The sequence below is a fragment of the Poecile atricapillus genome, chromosome 1 (assembly GCF_030490865.1).
Source record: "Poecile atricapillus isolate bPoeAtr1 chromosome 1, bPoeAtr1.hap1, whole genome shotgun sequence".
Taxonomy (NCBI): Eukaryota; Metazoa; Chordata; class Aves; order Passeriformes; family Paridae; genus Poecile; species Poecile atricapillus.
This window is the reverse complement of record NC_081249.1, coordinates 78,982,181-79,000,385: the sequence shown is the minus strand read 5'-3', so window position 1 is coordinate 79,000,385 and position 18,205 is coordinate 78,982,181. Positions and strand designations below refer to the sequence as shown.

At 42.0% G+C, this 18,205-nt stretch overlaps 2 protein-coding genes and 8 non-coding genes across 33 annotated transcripts in view; 1 reads left to right on the top strand and 9 right to left on the bottom strand.

The window, feature by feature from the left end:
* CEP295 (centrosomal protein 295) overlaps positions 1-4,547 on the top strand; it is a 43,544-nt gene extending 38,997 nt beyond the window's left edge. Inside the window, exons 22-26 of one of the 3 annotated variants that reach the window (XM_058858787.1) lie at positions 671-788; positions 1,639-1,842; positions 2,400-2,508; positions 2,991-3,090; positions 3,920-4,547. In XM_058858787.1, the coding sequence (XP_058714770.1) occupies positions 671-788; positions 1,639-1,842; positions 2,400-2,508; positions 2,991-3,090; positions 3,920-3,967 (579 nt within the window). In that variant the 3' untranslated portion in view covers positions 3,968-4,547. The remainder of the gene's footprint in view (positions 1-670; positions 789-1,638; positions 1,843-2,399; positions 2,509-2,990; positions 3,091-3,919) is intronic. The other 2 variants (XM_058858769.1, XM_058858780.1) reach the window with 2 other exon arrangements.
* An 808-nt stretch (positions 4,548-5,355) lies between these two features.
* Positions 5,356-18,078, bottom strand: TAF1D (TATA-box binding protein associated factor, RNA polymerase I subunit D). Of its 22 annotated transcripts, XM_058849591.1 has the most exons (18): positions 18,058-18,078; positions 17,650-17,721; positions 15,603-15,857; positions 15,059-15,500; positions 14,628-14,803; positions 14,008-14,065; positions 13,386-13,674; positions 11,771-11,820; positions 10,879-11,024; positions 10,440-10,570; positions 10,042-10,089; positions 9,159-9,195; positions 8,951-9,051; positions 8,724-8,845; positions 8,560-8,597; positions 7,032-7,098; positions 6,140-6,201; positions 5,356-5,475 (listed from the first exon to the last, which is right to left on the bottom strand). In XM_058849591.1, the coding sequence occupies exons 3-7, from the start codon at positions 15,842-15,844 to the stop codon at positions 13,519-13,521; spliced, it is 1,074 nt and encodes a 357-aa protein (XP_058705574.1). In that variant the 5' UTR covers positions 15,845-15,857; positions 17,650-17,721; positions 18,058-18,078; the 3' UTR covers positions 5,356-5,475; positions 6,140-6,201; positions 7,032-7,098; positions 8,560-8,597; positions 8,724-8,845; positions 8,951-9,051; positions 9,159-9,195; positions 10,042-10,089; positions 10,440-10,570; positions 10,879-11,024; positions 11,771-11,820; positions 13,386-13,518. The 22 variants fall into 22 exon arrangements, with proteins under 22 accessions (XP_058705574.1, XP_058705591.1, XP_058705609.1 ...); XM_058849608.1 differs by having other exon boundaries at positions 7,032-7,125; positions 8,560-8,845; XM_058849626.1 differs by lacking the exon at positions 8,560-8,597 and having other exon boundaries at positions 7,032-7,125; positions 8,779-8,845.
* Positions 5,956-6,084, bottom strand: LOC131575020 (small nucleolar RNA SNORA25). Its single transcript, XR_009276667.1, has one exon. It is a non-coding gene; the product is annotated as a small nucleolar RNA SNORA25 (small nucleolar RNA).
* Positions 7,242-7,379, bottom strand: LOC131575018 (small nucleolar RNA SNORA8). Its single transcript, XR_009276665.1, has one exon. It is a non-coding gene; the product is annotated as a small nucleolar RNA SNORA8 (small nucleolar RNA).
* Positions 8,119-8,250, bottom strand: LOC131575024 (small nucleolar RNA SNORA18). The gene has a single exon (XR_009276671.1). It is a non-coding gene; the product is annotated as a small nucleolar RNA SNORA18 (small nucleolar RNA).
* Positions 8,922-8,994, bottom strand: LOC131575016 (small nucleolar RNA Z40). Its single transcript, XR_009276663.1, has one exon. It is a non-coding gene; the product is annotated as a small nucleolar RNA Z40 (small nucleolar RNA).
* On the bottom strand, positions 9,687-9,818 carry LOC131575021 (small nucleolar RNA SNORA1). Its single transcript, XR_009276668.1, has one exon. It is a non-coding gene; the product is annotated as a small nucleolar RNA SNORA1 (small nucleolar RNA).
* On the bottom strand, positions 10,210-10,348 carry LOC131575017 (small nucleolar RNA SNORA8). The gene has a single exon (XR_009276664.1). It is a non-coding gene; the product is annotated as a small nucleolar RNA SNORA8 (small nucleolar RNA).
* Positions 10,672-10,798, bottom strand: LOC131575030 (small nucleolar RNA SNORA40). Its single transcript, XR_009276676.1, has one exon. It is a non-coding gene; the product is annotated as a small nucleolar RNA SNORA40 (small nucleolar RNA).
* Positions 11,953-12,026, bottom strand: LOC131575034 (small nucleolar RNA SNORD5). The gene has a single exon (XR_009276680.1). It is a non-coding gene; the product is annotated as a small nucleolar RNA SNORD5 (small nucleolar RNA).
* Positions 18,079-18,205: the final 127 nt, after the last annotated feature.

The window sequence follows — 18,205 nt, the reverse complement described above, 5'->3', positions numbered from 1 at the left end:
TACAAAGGCTGTAAATTGCAGAGGGGTGGGCTGTAATGTGACAATAGTTTGGAAGCTGAATCACTGATGCAGAACCAAGTAATCTGTGTCTGTTAGATGAATAGATGAGATTAAATCGTGCACTAATTGCAAGAGGCATCTAGGGAATTCCTAAAAGTGTTTAAGGATGGATTTTTATCAAGTAGTTGATACATGGGTGAGGTGGAGGCTGGCAGTTGGAGGCTGTACTGCTGCAGTGGGTGTCACCTGCCTCTGGGAAAAGGACGGAAGAGACAGAGCAGGAAGAGAGTGATGGGGGGGAGAACCAGAGAAAGCAGGAGGAAAGGAAAAGAAATTGAATTTCAGGCCTGTATTAAGAACATGGCAATTGAAATCTGGTGGGCAAAAAGTCTTTAATGGATGTTCTTTGGGTTTGGAGGCAGGGGTGGGTGTTGTTTGGGTTATTTTGTTTTGTTGGTTTGTTTTTAAGTTTTGAAATGTTTTTAGAAAACAGCTTTTTCATACCTGTTACCAAGATACATTTCTGATTTTTCTTTGCATCATGCATAAAGGCAAAAGCATGTTTTTCATTTGCATTGGCTCTATGCTAGTGGTGCAGTAGTACTGCTTCACTCAAATATGTTGTATGTGTTAAGCATTTCCAATCCAATCACTGATCCTTTTGAAACAGGAGGGAGAATTTTTACCACTAGCTCCAGATGCAGATTATTCAGCATTCGTAAGGCTTGACAGTTCACCCAAAGCCCAGAGTCCCAGTGAGAGTCACTGTCCATCACATCAGACTGCAGGTAATTATGTGGTACTTCAGTACACTGAAGTTGAAAGTATTTTTTTAGTATTAAAATCATCAAGAATTTTTTATGATTTTTATGATTTTAAATTTTGATTATTAAAATCTTCAACAATTTTCTCATTTGGAAAACGTAGAGCTGCTTTTACTTAGGCAAGTGCAACCTGCTGTACAGACTTGGTCTGTAGTACCTTTGACTGAGGTTTAATGTGTGTTACCTGGACTTGTCTCTTCCTGGGCCAGGTTCTCTCTCATAAAACTTCAGAATCTCTACACTACCCTTCTTTGGTGTTGTAATGACTTAATTTTGAAAAAATCTGTATTGTTTTCTGATTTGTTGTCATAGTTTATGAACCTTCATTTGTTTCTCATTTGCTGTTAGACCCCCTACAAGTCTGTAGCCAAAGAATTATCCAATTATCCTTTCCCCCCCGCCTTATTCTGATGATAATCTGGAAGAGTAGTAAAATACTGATTTTTTTTTTGATTTTTTTTTTTTGTCCAAGATGAACTGGAGTAATGTGAAGGCCAGGAATTCACAGAACATAATTGTGTCAGGGACTTGTGAGGTCTTCAGTATGTTTTGATGCATCCAGATGCTTTTGATGCAGTATTTCCTCACAGCATTTGTGAGAAATCTCACAGCAGGGCAGACCTGCTGGCCATTACTGGATTCCGTAGGTCTGAACTGCTGCTGGTTCTGCAAGATGCCTCATGGTTCAGTGCCATTCTCCTCATGCCTTTTACAGAAGTGCTCAAGCACATTTTAGGAGAAGTACCTTGAAATGCATGACTTACTGCTCATTGTTAACAGTGAGAAATGGGAGACTTCTCCTTTTCCTTCACAGTGATGCTACTGGAATTTGCATCTACACCCGGAAGTTTACAAAAATCTTTTTTAGAAAGAAAGCAAAATTTCATCCAGGAATCCCTGAAAAGAGTAGAAGCAATAAAAAATAAGGAGAGAGAAAATGAAAAGCTGGAAGCAAGAAAGCTTCAAGGAGGAAAGTCTGAGAACCTAAGAAGCAGACAGAAGGAGTCTGGTCTCTCTGGTAGGTTTATCTGAGGCAAGACACAGCATTAGGTATCCCTTCAATTGATGTTTATATCAAAGAATAGATTTTATATTTGCTGCATGTTTGCTGTTGCAGACTGGGATGTTCTTTAATTTGTTTTCTCAGGGAATCAGGGAGCTCTGTTTTCCCCCACTGTCTGGTCACCTCTTCAGTGTTGTAAAGGCCCTTATGGGGGCTCTTCATGTTTCACAGTCAGCCCACCTTTATCATTGTAAGGTGCCTCTGCAAACAACAGCTGCTTATCACAGAACAGCCATGTTTAGCAAACTGGTGCACCTCTAGTCCCTGGTCCTGGGGGCTTGCAGGTCAGCTGTGGAGAGCCATGGATGGCCTAAAGCACAGGCAGCAGCCTCAAGAGTGAGACTGGGAAGATTTATTTTAACTCAGGATGTCATCTCTGTGGCTTCCATTCTGCTAGCTTGTTTTGGGTTTTGTCATGTCATTTGAAAATCTTTGTAAATCTCTCCTGGTTTTGAGTTAGCTGAACTAAAGACTTAAATTTAAGATATGTTTGGCTTTTTTTTTTCCCCTAGGAAAAAATGGTGCACTTGCCAATCAGTTGAAAATAGTAGGAGAAGTGAAAGTATCTTCTCCAGAGAATAGGAAGTCTGGAGAAATTGAAATGCACCGGCGTACATCCAGGTATTGCATAAGCATAAGTGAGAGAAGTTTAATTAAAAAAAAAAAAAAGTAGTTAATCTGTGATTTGTGAAAGCTGCTGCTCAGTCTGTGCTCTTTCAGCTGGACCCAGTGCTGCTTAACATTGAACAAGTGGGAGAGGAGCCAGGTGTGTTTGATGCAGGTACCTGCTGGGAAATGCCCTTGCAGAGGTAGCACTCAGGTCACCTGCTGAGGCAGCTGTGCCACTTAATGCCAAGTTCACAGTTGCACTTGGGCATGTAGGAGCAGTAACAGGCAGAAAGTGCAGCTTTGAACAGGGAGGGCATTTGGTTGATGCAGCTGAAAAAAAATTTGAAGTGATTCTGGATTAGTGGAGAGTGCAGTCAAATTTTCCCATTTGCTAACAACGGAGCCAGGGCCAACTCTTAAGCTTGGTTAACCTACTCCATCTTTGCCCCTTCTTCCCTGCCCAGACACTAATGGGTTTTTCTCTGTTTTTACAGACTCTATAATCAGCTTGCAGAAGTAAAAATCAGAAATGAAGAAAAAGCAAGGCAAGAAACTTATGCTAAAAACAGAGAAAAGGCTAAAGAGTTTCAAAAGGTAATAATCTGCTTGTGTCCTCTTGCCCTCTGGTATCATGACTTCACTGAGCTTCCAGAGTAATTGAGGTGTGGTGTGAATGGAGCTGAAATGGAGACCCTCAAACCAGTCTGGATGTTAAGTGATACCATTGGTACATCCTATATAAGAATTCCCTTGTCAACAACCGAGCTCAAGTTTTCTTTAAAAAGCATGTATGCCTCAGGCTCAATTTTTCTGTGACCTGAGCTTGAGCAAAAACACTCCAGCTGCTGGAAAGCCTTTGACAAAACAATGGCAGCCTTTTTATTAATCCAGACTTGACCAAATTTCCATTTTAAGGCAACATTCTGGGTTTGGTGTTTTTTGGGCTGCTTTGGCTACCCTACCTAGATCCTGGGCATGCCCAAATGGTGCAAGAATCTTGTTGGGGTTTTGATGGCAGTTGCTGTGGAACAGGGTTAACAAGAGGCCTGGATTTAGCAATTCCCTCATTCCCCTGCTGGGCCTGACAACTGAAAGGAAGAAAATGCTTGATAATCCTGACAGGCTGTGACAACTGTGCGGGATCCAGGTCCAGTTCCTGCCTTTAGCCCCGACCACCTCACCTGCTTTGTGGTGGAGGCAGTTGCTGCTCTTGTTACATTGCTTTATAGATGCCATCATTAACAGAGAAATAAGCACACCTTTGCCCCTGCCCTGGAATCTGTGGCCTCTTTGGAACAGGGGAGGCATTGCACTCCCTACTGTCCAGACCAGCACTGCCCAATCGTGATGTTCTGTTTACAGGCCTGCTGGCTTTAGGGCAGTCACTTCAGTACTGTAGTCTCATGGTTTGTTTTATTTGTAGAAAATGCTGGAAAAATTGCGAGCCAAGAAGACTTGGAAAGCACCATGACAGGCAAAGACTTTGAGCAACGAGGACAGAGTGGTGTTGGTACAATCCAGGCCACTGAGTGGTGCAGCCTCAATGGTGAATTGTGAAGCCATTCAGGAATACTCAGCCTTAAGCTGCAGGAAAACAGTGAGTACTCCAAAACGCTGTAGTGCCGTTCAGAGCTCACTACAGCAGCAGATGGGACTGTGCTACTTTCTTCATTGTTTGTCTCAGATTGAGCTACTGGCCTGACTTATGTTAATATTTTAAAGAGATAATAAGTTTTGTAATATACATGTATAAAATGTTTTCAAATAAAGTTTTAAGGTTATTTGAATCCTTCAGTGATACGACATTTCTTCTGTAAAGCTGGAGCTTAATTTGTTCTTTGCACTCTCTGATTTAAGAAATAGTTTCCTGTAGTCACAAGGTACATTTTAAAGACTTAAATGGGAGAATAGAAGTCTTCATTACTTCTTCCAAAGAGAGGGTTTCTATCAGTTTTCTGAGCGAAGCACATCATCAGGACAAATTCAAAACTCAATTTTTGCTGTAAATTTAATTACTAACAGGTGCACGACCAAGGGCTTTTCATTAATGCTCATTCTGGTTAAAATGCACCACAGCAAATCATGGAGGTGGGGGGGGAGATCTTTAAAGGTCCTCTGGCCCAATGCCCCTGCAATGCTTAAGGCTCTATAAAGATTTCCCTGGAGCCTTCTCTGCTCCAGGCCAAACCCCAACTCTGACCCTCTTCACAGGAGGTTCTCCAGCTCTGTGCCCATTTTTGCAGCCTCCTCTAAATCTGCTCCAAGGGAACTCTTCAAAAGCAGATTTCTTACGAATTAACTCCACTTCTTTTCACCCCTTTCTTTCAGTCAGGTGCAGTTGCATGTACTGCAGCAGTGAACCATAAACCACAACCACTTTGTCAAACTCCACAGAGCCAAGTGAAGGCTGTTTGTAATTCTGGGATTATCAGTAGAGCATAGAGAGTCTCAACTTGACCATGGCAATTGTGCAAAGCCTGCTGAGGCTCATACACATCAATATTCTTGTTCTCTCAGAATATCAGGGAAGGAGACCAACCCCACATTCTGGTACCAGCAACTCAGTTGATTGATCAGCTGCCATAATTTCCTCAACCCTTTGTTGGCTTTTCAGTGCAGAAACAGGAAGTAACTCCAGGCTGCAGTACAGAGCCCCCAGTTTCATTTAAATGCTGTGACATTCTGTACAGAATAAGGAGGGCTTTGGTACAGGTGAGTTCAGTGATGGGGAAGTGAGGGAAAAGACCTGATAAAGCCACTTCCAGTCACCTCTATACTCTCAGTTTAGCTGGGGCTTCTCCAACACTCAACAGGCACCTTCACCACAGCTTCCAGGGCAAGAGGCAAATCACAACATGCAGCACTATTAAAATGAATGTTTAATTCCAAATAAACTACAGTGAACACTCTAGAGAAGGTTCTTCATTTGGAACAGCTGTGCTATTCTTTGCAGCAGGCTTACAGCAACATCACCAGGATCTAAGAGAGGAGAAATAGCTATTAGCACTTTCAATCCAGATAAAAGCAACTTCTCTAATATCAAATCTGAACATCTCCTAGCACCACTTGAGGTCATCTCCTCTCATCCTACTGCTTGTTAATTGGCAGACCAACCCCCACCCCCAGCTCCTGTCAGGTGGGTGTACAAAGCAGACAGAAGGTTCCCCCTGTGCCTTTTCTCCAGGCTAAACACCCCCAGCTCCCTCAGCTGCTCCTCTTCAGACTTGTATTCCAGACCCTTCCCCAGCTCCACTGCCCTTCTCTGGACACACAAGCAGCAACGTGGGCTGCAGGACTGCACAAACCATAACTCTTAACAACCCTGTTCCCTAATGTCACATGCTTCAAGTTCTTGCTTCAGAGTGGAACTGAGTACTCCCTCCTCTACAACAGCATCAAAAAACCCCAAAGGCAGCAGGATAAGGCCCATTTCCAGCCCAGGAGGCCCAACTACAAGAGGTGTTCTCCTCACATATAGACCATAGCACACATGAGTGTCCACGGCATCCTGCAGAGGATTTCAATATGCGGTCACCGCGTTAAGAGCTGCTGGTTTTTCAGCCATGCAAACCCTCTTTGAAGTGACCTTCAATTTCTTTACAGTATCAGCCTTTTTGGTAAGTGCTCTTGCCTTCACACTTACTTTTGTAGCTCCCACGTGGTGTTTTCTCATGCCTCTGACACACAGCAACTTGGCAGCAGACCCTAGGAGTTGGAGTCAGGTTTGGTTAGTGCACCTTGGATCTAAATTGCATGGAATAGCCTTTGTCTCCCTCTTTTGCTTCTGTTCCAAAGAGTCATCCTCTCAGCAGGAGCTTTAGCATCCAGTCTATAAATCTCCCAACTGGAACTTTTGTTCCCCTATAGCTTCTGTTGAAAGTGCCCAAGGATACATCCCTACACCTCAGCAGGAACTTCTCTTACCAGCAGAAGGAAATATTGTGTCCTTGACTTATGTTAAAAGCTTTATTCCCAGCAGACTTGGTGCCACACAAGTGTGTGGCAACACAGGAGTCTGGTGGATTTGCTTTATGGTCATGTCCACAGCTCACCAGAAACAGTAACATCCCAGCAGCCTTGGTAATGACCAGATACTCCTCTCACTGCCCTCAGCGGACTTCACTCAATAACCCAGCTGCCCATCTTTTCCAGTGAATCAATCCTGCTGATACATAAGCCAAGTTGTGAACAAGCCTGAAGTATGGCAAGCTCCAAGTTCTGATGAATTCCTCACAACCAACAGCAGTGTAATTAAGACACCAGTACTACAGATGGCTGCGCAACTGTGACAGCAATTTAAAATATGTATACACACACAAAGGAATGACTCACAGATGAGTGATCTGCTCAGATACTGCCAACACCTGCAGTGATCACTACCCAGCAATCTCTGGTATTTCTACATCTATATCTTCTTCATTCTATATCTTTCTACACTTAGTTCTACAACAGTTTAGTAGTTCCCCATGTTTACAGGCATACAAAGCTAATACACCAACTGTGAAATAGCATGGAACTAGAAACTGAGTGCTTACCTGTCAAACAGGTTGCTTCCATTTTTTTAACTCAGGGCAGTTCACTCTGTTCTGTATCCTCAGGCACCTGGTTAGAAAGAATTGGATGCACCTGCTGAGTTCCAGAGGCCAGTAGCCAGTTGTCACATGGATAATCAAAATGAAGACAAATGAAAATGGAAAGTAAGTACACTTTTTCAGAGACTTTTACTGAAGTCTCTGAGGAGATTACACTGTTTCAGCAAAAATACCAGGTTTAACAAACAGCAGAAAGAAAACCAAGGACACCAAATGTTGCACTGGTGTAGCACTGCTTTTTGACCATCCCACCAGGAGAAAGCTGCTGGGTGCAGGTACTGTAACACTGCAACAGCTAAACACCCCCAACCACAACAGCTAAATTTTACATTTGAGCTTCTTGCATGCACCATTGGGTGTCAGGGACTAAGAGATACTCTTCACCAAACTGCCATGCAGCTGAAAGGGAGAACAGACTAACATGAACAGCAGCTTCAGAGTTCCTCTATATCAATATTTATACTTTTTCCAGAGTGCTTTGCTTCTTTTACTTTCAACTCTTTATTCTACAGAACAGAATCCAGGGATTTCAACAGTATAGCAGTAAACTGGCTGAGCTGCTCAGAAATTAACTCTTTAACTCTTTAAACCCCATACTTGAATAAATAACCCAAATATTGCTGCTCAGTATGAAACTGTAGAGCACCTCTTGATACGAAACAAAAATGCAACAAGTTCATTAAGTTACTTCATAGCAGACATCACAGTGCTGTCTCTTCTTACAGCCACTGAAACAAGAAATAATAATCACTCCTGCATGATTAAAGGAGGAACAGACTGTTTCAAGCCATCCAGAAAACAAGCAGCAAACATTGTGTGACAGGTCAGGTGCCTGCACAAAAGCCTGGGCCAAAGACTAAATTCAGCCCATGTAATTCAGAAGGTCAGTTGCACCCAAGTCTCAGAACACTGACTTGATTCCAACCAAGCTTTTCCACTTGAATGACTTTGTTTTGTATTCCAAGCGTGTTCCAGCATACCTAAAGGAGAACACCGGCCCATCCCCGCATTCCTTGGAATCTACTCTAAGATTTGTCTTGCAGTTTTATCCCACAGAGCTAACAGGTAGTTAAGTGGGTAAAGCCAAACCACAAGTTTATTCTGTGAGGCGTTTCCAACGACACGAACCTACAGAAAAGATCCCATCGGGATAGACCTCAACACTTCTAGTGCTATTAATTAACACAAAAGATAAATAAAAAACAAGCAGACTGGAAAGAAATTTGGTAGATTCCAGTGTCATTTTATGTTGTTTCAAGACATTTTGAAGAAAGATGGTAAAGATACACTAGCACCTCCTTCATATCATCAAGTTTTTAATTACACGTTAAGGTACCTGAGAAGTAAACATTAAAGGGAATTAACTACAGAACTCTGCAGAATCCTCCCTATAAATTTCCTACTAAGTGTAACTTTCTGGTCAATGCGAAACTATCAGTTTAAGCAGTTAACCTGCTCACCTCATTTTTACCTGAGAAATCAATATGAATATTCTTTGGGCAAACTTCACTTAGAACAAATTCTTCCCATAATAGAATGAATGAACCATTAAGATACAGTAGAGTAATGTTGACAACACAGTCCCTGAAACTTTCACAAATTAGTAAGCTTGGTCTGAGAGGCTTCTGGCCTAACTGACAACCAGAGCGCCTCATTCAGGTATAGGCAGAACTTCATATGTCACACTAACCCTCAAATCGGCTTCAGACTTCTGTGAAATGGCATCCTGTATTTCTTCCTTCACTTTCTCTAAGGACCTGCCACCAGAAAAAAACAAGTAATATTACAAATCAGCATGTATGTGCATACAAATCAGCAGAATCTACACAGTAGATCTGTTCAGAAAGGCTCTTCTCACTCACTCTCTTCAGAGCAGTTGAACATTTTGCCAATCATCACAACAATTTTCTCACAGCATTCTCAAGTCTGGGCAAGATAAGCTCTCATGTTTTCTGAAACAGCACTGGATTTTCTCAGTAAGAAAGGAGCAGCAGTATAAGCAGCTCACCCAGTTAAAGACACATGGCTGACCTGAAACAGGCAAGGGTTAAAAAAAAGTCACAAACTTACCAAGATGCTAGTTCAGACTGGACTTCAGGTGCACTTCCTAAAATAAAGTAAATTGTTTATCTAAGTAATACTTTCAAGTTTCCTCAGTATTTTAGCAGTTCATCAAGACTTGGGTGCTTTTATCTCAGTATGAAGCCAGACAGACAGTAGTCCAGTTACACTGGCTGAATACTGATAACACAACAAAGCATTTTATCTGCAATCAAATCACAGCTCAGTTTACCACACAGCTACCAACAAGATCTAGCTGCAGTTGTAAAAACTGGAGCACTATGCCACAAAAAGGTAAAACTAAGGGAGTTCTCACAAAGAAGGCATGGAAGAGACCATTTTAGGACACCTTAAAAATATGCTTTTTAATAAACCATCTACAAAAATTCAGCACTGCAAGTGTTTTTCCTCTACCTGCTAATTCTACTTCTTTTAGTACATAGGATGCAGAATTGAAGCACATCAACTCAAGTTTATAGTTATATTTCATAGCAGCTGCATTTTTAAGTACATTTGCAGAATTGTCCCATTAAGTGAACTTGTTACAGGTCTCATTGTCACCACTGCAATTAAGAGTACAGCGAGGAAAGCAGAACCTGTTACTCTTCTAGCCACGTTTTCCAATTCAGACACACTGCAGGTTGTGTCTAGTTGCTGAAGAACGAGGCATAAAAACTCCCCAATGTCTTTAGAACAGCCTGGGTTTTAAGCCTAGACAGGTAACTTGGAAATAAACCTGTCTCTAGTGGTCATCTGGAACCTGGATTTGTGCTTCAAAACAGAGTACTGTTTTTTGTTGTCAAAAGGCAGCCAAGAAGTTAAGACTTCAGCTTTTATCTTCCTACAACTACCTCCACCTAGGAAAAAAACCATCTGTTTCCTCAATACTTACACTTGAGTAGAGGTTTTCCAATCTGTTCCACACATCACAGGAATGCCCCTTTAGGAAAAAATATTTTGGAACAATGTCACTAGTTTAACTACACTTTTATCCCATTAACAGTTTAGCAGTTTTTTGGTATTGTATTTGAAAAGCTTCCCACTAAGAAACACTAAATCTACTTGTTCCAACAGAAATACCAAGTTTAACCAGCACATCTGCATGAAAACCAACGATGCCAGCTGTTGAAATACTGTAGCACTGCTTTTTGAACACCGCACCAGGAAGACACTGCTGGGTGCAGATACCATACAGTGCACAAATTAGTCTGATACTTGCTGTGGGAATAGCACTACACTGAAGAAATCCAACAGTCTTATGCTGAAGCTCAGAAGAAACACAAAGCTCACCTCTTTTGCTACCATGTTGCACAGATGTCCACTCAAGTAAGGGATTCATGAATCAAAAGGTCAGCAAACAGCCCTAAGAATTCAAGAGATCCCCAAGAAGTTACAACTGCTGCTGCAGTGTGTGTGCTCATCTGCAAAGATACAACCAAACTACACTTCTGAAAATTTAGAACACCAAACTCTAGATTGATCAGTATTTGAATGAATGAATGCTATTTGAGGCCATGCAAATATTGTCCCTTCATATAAGTAACACAACTAATACATTAATCAGCTGTGGGTTGCAAAAGAAGGGTTTTTTCTAAGCACTAGGTTCCAGGTTTTTGCCTACAGCAAAAGACAATACCTGATCAAGTGCTGGAACAGACTGAACACATTCATTTTTTTACTACTTTTGAAGCAGAATTTGAAGCCACTTCCCAATTGACCATATACTTACTGTTAGCAGTAGAGGAAACTGAGTTACCACCACTTCCAGTTCTAGAGACAGGTATAGCATGAACCCAGGTAATTGTGGTGAGGAATTCAGAATCTCACATACCCTCCTCAGAACAACCCAATGTGCTTCCTAGTGCAGTTCTCTACCTACAGCAACGACCAAGTGAGATCTCTGTTCCTATCTTGTAAGGTTTCCCTACTCACCCACCCTCAGCTCAGTGTTTTCCATGTCAAAGGGGTTTTCCTATGCTGTATCCTTACAAGGTGCTTTCTTCCATGCTATTTCCTACACTGTCCCAAGCCATGCAAACTTGGCAACATCCTACAGCAAGAAGCTTTCACAGCCATGTACATGCAAGACTACCAGCTGCTCTCTGCTGTCCCTCCTGTTCTTGCAAGAGATATGAATTAAGACAGAATTCTACCACAGGGAAGCCACCAGAAGCTGCAGTTTTATAATACACCCTAGCACAGAAAGGGTGGGTGAGGCACCACAAAGATACTGAGGGAAAAGTATCCCCTTAATCTTCAGCAGAGAAAATTCCAAACAGTGCTGTCCAAACCAAATCAGATAAAGTCGCCCTGCAGCATTCAACATCAGGTAAAACTTTCATTTACTTTGAAGTATTCAAGAACTCAAGTTTTTGTTCAAAGAGAGGCTACAGGCTCTAAATTTGGTCAGACTGATGAAAGCACTGATGTAGCACTGAACTCATACCTTGGAAGCATCACACACACAAACTGCTCAGCTGGGGAGCTGAGCACTCCCATGTTAATGGGAGTAAGTTAATGTACTTTAACTATGGAGCACTTGCTTTTTCAAAACCTTTTGTGAAATAATGCATAAAAAGCTACCTAAAGAAAACAAAACTGAAATCCAAGTAACAGCTTACCTTGTGCAGCAAGAAAACCATGAGGTATTTCATCTTCCAAAAGCAACAAACTAGAAGGGAAAGAAAAACAAAGCGCTAAGAACTGTCATATACAGTCAAATAACTTAAGATTCCTGAAGTCAAAGCTAGATTTCAACAATCAATTAAACAGATATAATAAGCTTTATGTATATTTATCCAGTTCCAATCAGAATTGAAATTTAATTTATTTCTGAGTCACCCACAGCAGCTGAACACCCAAATTCATCACATGAACTGCAGAATGAGCAGGACTCCACGTGCCCCTTACTATGTCCTACCAAGAAAGAACCCCACTCCTAGATCCAGGATAAGTGTTTCAAGCCATTGAGTATTTCTCAGGGACATGCCTAGAAGAGCTACATTTAACCATTAATTCTGGACCAGTTTTAGTTGTGATCTTTAAATGCTGAAGTAATTTTTGCAGTCCTAGAGCTATCAAGCTGCATTTAGGCAACTTCCTTTACAACGGTTTGGGACCCTAATTCAAGCATGTAAATAACAGCTTGACTTGCTCTCAATATTGAACACCTACTGCAAATCTCCTCAGACTGTCAGCTGCATTTGAAGGAAATTTAACCAGCAGACAAAGCCTTTTTCTGACTACACACTCGCTCAGCACAGATTACATGCTGAACAGCTGTCAGCTAGCTGCTGACAATAATTTGAGTGAGGCTGTGAGGTGACTAGTTTTCAAATCTTGCTGACACAAATGAACATTTTAAACATTTATTAGTTCAGCCATCAAAACTGCTGCACAGTAAGACTCAGTGATACCCAGACCACTTCTAAACACTAGCCATGTTTCATACTGACTTAAACACCTTTGAGAAAGGCATTTGCAATTGGGGCAATGCATGGTAAGTACTGTTCATAAAGAGATTTTAGCTTCTGCTAGGGCATATTCACATCAGAAACCATTCCGGACAGAGGAGGGCAAGAGGAGAAAAAATAATTTTTAACCCAATACTATACTGCTATAGATTATACTTACAACATCAGATTATTGTATTAGATTAAGGGCAGAGAATTAGTTTTCTGAGAAGTTATTCCACATGGAATGAACAACCTCAATCATACAAAATTGGATTTTATTATCAAATGCATTAACCACATTTTGCAACAGGCTTTTGTCAAAGTTGACCAACTACTTCTTCATTTTTATTGGCACTTGACTTGCATTAAGTTTCAGTTCTGTCTTCAACCCTTTAACTTTTAAAGTATTTCAAACCTGCACCTCTAAGGCAGAAAAACAAATCTCTGAAGTATCACCCACAAAGAAGTCTGCTAAAGAAAGGCATCTAAACTGCCCTTTTAGCCTGAGCATACAGATGTTTGCATGCTCTTATATATATACTTTTCTATCCTGAGCTGTTGTTCCGCTACAATATTTAGAACCTGTCTTCCCATTTGTAATTATGTCAATTCTATGATCCATTGGTTTACAGAAATCAAGTTGCAGAAGCCAGAATTTCACCAAGATCATCAGGCACTGAACCAGGTATATTGACCAAGAATAGCACATAAGACATTTAAAAGCTTAGCATAAGGACAAATTATTCTGTTTCTGTCTCAGACAAAAGCCCAATGTACTCACAGTAAGCCAAACATGCCTAGGCAGCTGTGTGGAGAGCTCAAAATTGACTCCCGACCAATGTTTTAAACCAAAGAGGTTCATGAAAGAGGCATCTGAAGAACAACCATTGCCACTTCATTTGTTTGTCTGCTTTTCACCAAGGTGAGCATTGCAGAGGCACGGAGTTGTCTTCAGCACCATCTTCTTCATCCACTATTTCAATCACTTCAGGTGGTTTTGCACGTTTTCCTCCTGGCTTTGACTTTTTTTTACTGGGAATTGTGCTACTTAGAATGAAAGAGCTGTTCTCCTAAGAAAATGGAAGACAGAAGTAGTCACAAGTCTAGTTTCAAAATACTTCAGATTTTAGTAGTAAATTTGCAGATTTTAAGAACTCCACAGAGAACTGCAGAATTCCTATACATTTCAGCATTACATTAAAGAAAGTGTGGACTATCAACCTCTTCTGCATTAACAGATCAGGATTCACTAAGCTCACTGTTAACTCTGGATCTAAGCTCAAGAACCATATATATATATATATATATATATATATATAAATACCAAAGACATTATCTACCAATTCTTTAACTTTGGAACAGAAAGGCTAGAGTGTTTCTGAAGTTCAAGAGTGCTTACTTACCACTACTCTGGCATCAAGTTGTTCCTGAGTATCAGAATTCAAGCTGTCCTCATCATCACTAAAAAAAAAAAAAAAATTGATCAAACTGTACTTTTATAGTACCTTAAAATGTGTAAAAGCTGCAAGCCCTGAAGTGAGCAGTAACTGAGTAACAGCATTGTACCTTTACACTGTCTTTTAGGCTTGCTAAAAGTTATTTACAACAGCAAGTATTCCTGCTGATTTACCAGTCTTTTTATTGCACTAAGTAATTTCTTGACCCTAAAGACCAAAGATGACACTATAGAGTTCTTAATAACATAAAATATTAAAAACTATCCTTTAGTCTTTGTTTCAGAACACTGTACTTTATTTAGGATAACATTAGAGGAGTACATCAGAAAATACTTCATTTCAATTTTTACCAATAATTACCAGTCTTCAGATCAAATTAAAAATGCTTCCTTCTGTGAGAATTTTTAAGTCATCTACAAATACAGAATCCCAAGTGGTAGAGTGCTTTGTTCCCAGAATAAACAATGCTTTCATAGGTTAAAAGGACAGAACAACTGAACTTGATACACATACACATTTAAGCACATGTTAGTTAAGCACAAAAGAGTAAGTAAAGATAAACTTACCCTGTCTCCTGAATAGGGGAAATGGGGCCTTCATCATCTAAGTATTTGTGTTTCCGTAACACCACACACTCTTTTTCTAAGTCGTCACTGGCCTGAAGGGCTTTTAAAGCTTTTTTAAGATGCTCCTCATATTTAAGCACTTCAATATACTTGAAAAATCCCTTTGCAGCTGCTTGCTGTAGAAAAAAAAATATCTCAGTAAGATCTTATGATTCACAAGATTCACGTTAAGAACTGGATTTTAACATTCTATCAATACCCACGTATATTCTTGCTGTTTGCTTTAAAAGTTACTAAACCTACATCAAGTGACCTGTTTAACAGAAGTAAAACCTGCTTCATTTTTTTATTCTAGCAGAAGCACAACATAGTCCATTTTAATTCAACTTTTAGACTAAGAAAATATTTATCCTACAAAACAGAGGACTTACCTCATAGCCAAGAACCATCTTTAAGGGAATATGTTTCTTCCCATAATGTTCTTCAACAAAAGGGAATTGAAAACCTCTGTCTAAAAGCCTCCTTTTTTGTTCCTGAGGTGAGGCTGTTAGTGGGGGCCTCCCTGTGGGCATCTGTGTGCTCTTATACTTTTTCTTGCTCTTCTTTGAGTGAATTTTGTATTTTCGGTGTGCAGCTGCTTTGAACTTCCTTCCCCTGAAGTGATAGGCAAAAATGGCCTTCAAATTGAGTTTTGACTTCTGCTGCTTGGAACCTTCCAATGATTTCGCTGGACTTTGGGGAGACAGAGAAGAATCTGAGGAGCTTTCATTGTCAGGTACTCCTGTAACAGGTTCAGCTTGTTGCCTTGAATACTGATATCTCCTTTTCTGCTTTGAAGGTGCAATGGAGCACTCAGGATAAGCAGAGACATCACTAAAGAAGAAAAAAGTATTTACTTTCAAAAGAAGGTACACTTTTATGATACATTAGACAGGTTCTTCACAGGAAAAATTCTGAACTAGAGATAAAACTCACGTTTCTGAATCACTGCTAATCAGTAAAACCTCAGCTGAAGCTGCTGATGATTTAGACATGCTATTAGGATGATCTGAAGACTCCCCAAGAGCAGCCGTTTTCTGCCTTGACTCCGAACACTGTGTTCCTGTATTCCTTTGCCATGAATACACCTCAGATGGCTCCCTCTGCTGATGGCTGATCAGCTCTTGGGCATCAGGGTAATCAGAGCCAGAAGCATGGGATTCATCTGTATCAGTCATGTTTCAGTTTGCCCTAAAAAGCAATGAGAAGTCAAGAAACTAAATAAAATTTAACATTAATCAGGTACCAAACTTTCCTCTACTCCACTCATGATCACAGGGTAAATTTACAAGAACAATCTTGAGCAAACTTGAGCAGAGATTCTCCTGTGAATCATGACCAGTTATATTCTTTATATTAACATTTAAGTCAGAGCCACTAACCTAAAGATATTCAAATTTGCAAAACTGAGGTCAGATAATTTTTTAGCGTCTTTTTAGTTCAGCTCCTGCCCAAAGGAAGGGAAGAATCAGTGGTGCAACAGATTGTTCAGAGACTTACTGAGATTAATTCTGAATGTTTTAACCCTGTCCCTACTAGGGGTAAGTTTTCCTCCAAAAAAGCACACATACAAGTAGGCAATGGTTTCATATACTTGTCATGCATAAATACTTGCTGTCATTTAAAACCTTTAAATTAATCCAAGACGGTGTCATCATGAGAAGCAATGCCATCTTCCCTATGTTCTTTTGTGAGCTGTCAGTTACCTAAAATCTGCTCTTAACAATCCATCACCCATTTGTTCACTGGTTATCAATTATAATAGAGACCAGCCCCAGAATTAAAATATTAATTTTCACCTGAATCTGCAAGACAACACAATCCAGCTTCTCAGTGGCCCAAATCTATACAAAAGGGACTGGAACATACAGCAAAAGAACGTGGTTCTGTAACAGCCTGGAGTTATTTTACCTGCTTGTCAATTCACTTACCAGCTCTGTAGAGCCGTGCCTTTTTAAAGTTTTTAAAACTCATCAAAATACTCAGTAATATTTCAAATGGAATTACACACAGTTCAGTATCTGAAGACACTATAGCAGAACTCATCCAGTGTCCTCACATAACCTGCAGCAGATCATTCTGAGGGCACATGCAAGTCAAAGGACCAGGCCCAGCCAGCCTGAATTTAGGAAAGGCAGGTCCCAACTGACCCACCAGATCTCCTTCTATGACCAGGTGACCTACTTAGTGGATGAGGCAAAGGCTGTGGATATTGTCTGCCTGCATTTTAGTAACACTTTGGACACCATTTCTCACAGCATTCTCCTGGAGAAACCACCTGCTCATGTCTTGGATGGATGCACTGTTCATTGCATGAAAAACTGGAAGGGCCTCTCAAGTGGTGAATGGAGTTACATTCAGCTGGTAGCTGGTTTAAAGTTCCCCAGGGATCAGTGCTGGGGCCAGACCAGTTTAAGTCTTCACTGACAACTTTAGAAAGGGGATTAAGTGCACCCTCATTCAATTTGCAGATGACACCAATTTGGGTGGGAATGGCGACCTGCTGGAGGGCAGGAAGGCTCTGCAGCAGTGTCTGCACAGGCTGGATTGATGGACTGAAGACAACTGAATGAGGCTCAGCAGGGCAAAGTGCCAGGCCCTGCACCTGGGTCACAGCAGAAAAGGCCCTGGGGGTGTTGGTCAACAGCAGCTGAACATGATCCAGTGCATGCCCAGGTGGCCAAGAGGGCCAGTGGTGCCCTGGCCTGGATCAGCAATGGTGTGGCCAGCAGGAACAGAGCAAGGAGTGTCCCTCTGTACTCGGCAGTGCTGAGGCCTCATCCCGAATGCTGTGTTCCACTTTGGGCCCCTCACAACAAGATCCTCATGCACCAGCTTCACTATGCCTATGCGGGCACATCAATAACACTGATACACGCAAGGCCTGACAAACACCAAGCCCAGAAACAAAACCAACCAACGCCAGAGCCAGGACAAAGGCAGTAATGCCACTCGGACTGCACAGGCCCTGCCTAGTACTCACAAGTCGCAGCTCAGCATCCTTCGCGGCCTCTACAGCAGTTCCGGCCTGAAGCGCTGAACAGCACGCAGATCCCTTAGGGAAGAAAAACAATAATCTAAACTTGCTGAAGAACCTGACAAGGGCGCCAGGCACACCGCTCGCCCCCATCGACATGCTCGGATGCCTGCAGCGCGCTGCGGCCGGCGCCAGGGGAAGGCCTTTCGAATGCGGGCAAGCGCCAAGTCACCGTGGGCCGGGGACACCCCGCCGGTATCGCTCCCGCCGGGCCCCTCATCCGCCATCGCCACACGCCCCGGTCCTCGGGGCACAACTGCGCACCGCCCGGACTGTCCCTCTATCCCCGGGTCGCTCGGTCCCGGGCCCCAGCAGCGCGGATGGCGGCGGATCCGCCAGCCCCGACCAACGCACCTCCGCCCGCCGCCGCGCCAGCGCAAAGGGCGGGTTCCGACCGCCCCGCACCTTAAATAGCGCTGAGCTCTCGCGAGAGGCGCGCGGCCCGACGGGAAGGAGGGAAAGGAGGATGGCGCACGGCACCATGTTGGGAGTGGCAGGGGGG

What these genes read in the sequence shown, in the direction of transcription:
- TAF1D (XM_058849608.1), bottom strand. Translation starts at nt 15,844, where the DNA reads ATGACTGATACAGATGAATCCCATGCTTCTGGCTCTGATTACCCTGAT. An exon ending in ATTAGCAGTGATTCAGAAAC is followed by an intron (nt 15,501 to 15,602) that starts GTGAGTTTTATC and finishes TTTCTTCTTTAG; the next exon opens with TGATGTCTCTGCTTATCCTG. An exon ending in AACTTGATGCCAGAGTAGTG is followed by an intron (nt 13,675 to 14,007) that starts GTAAGTAAGCAC and finishes CCATTTTCTTAG; the next exon opens with GAGAACAGCTCTTTCATTCT.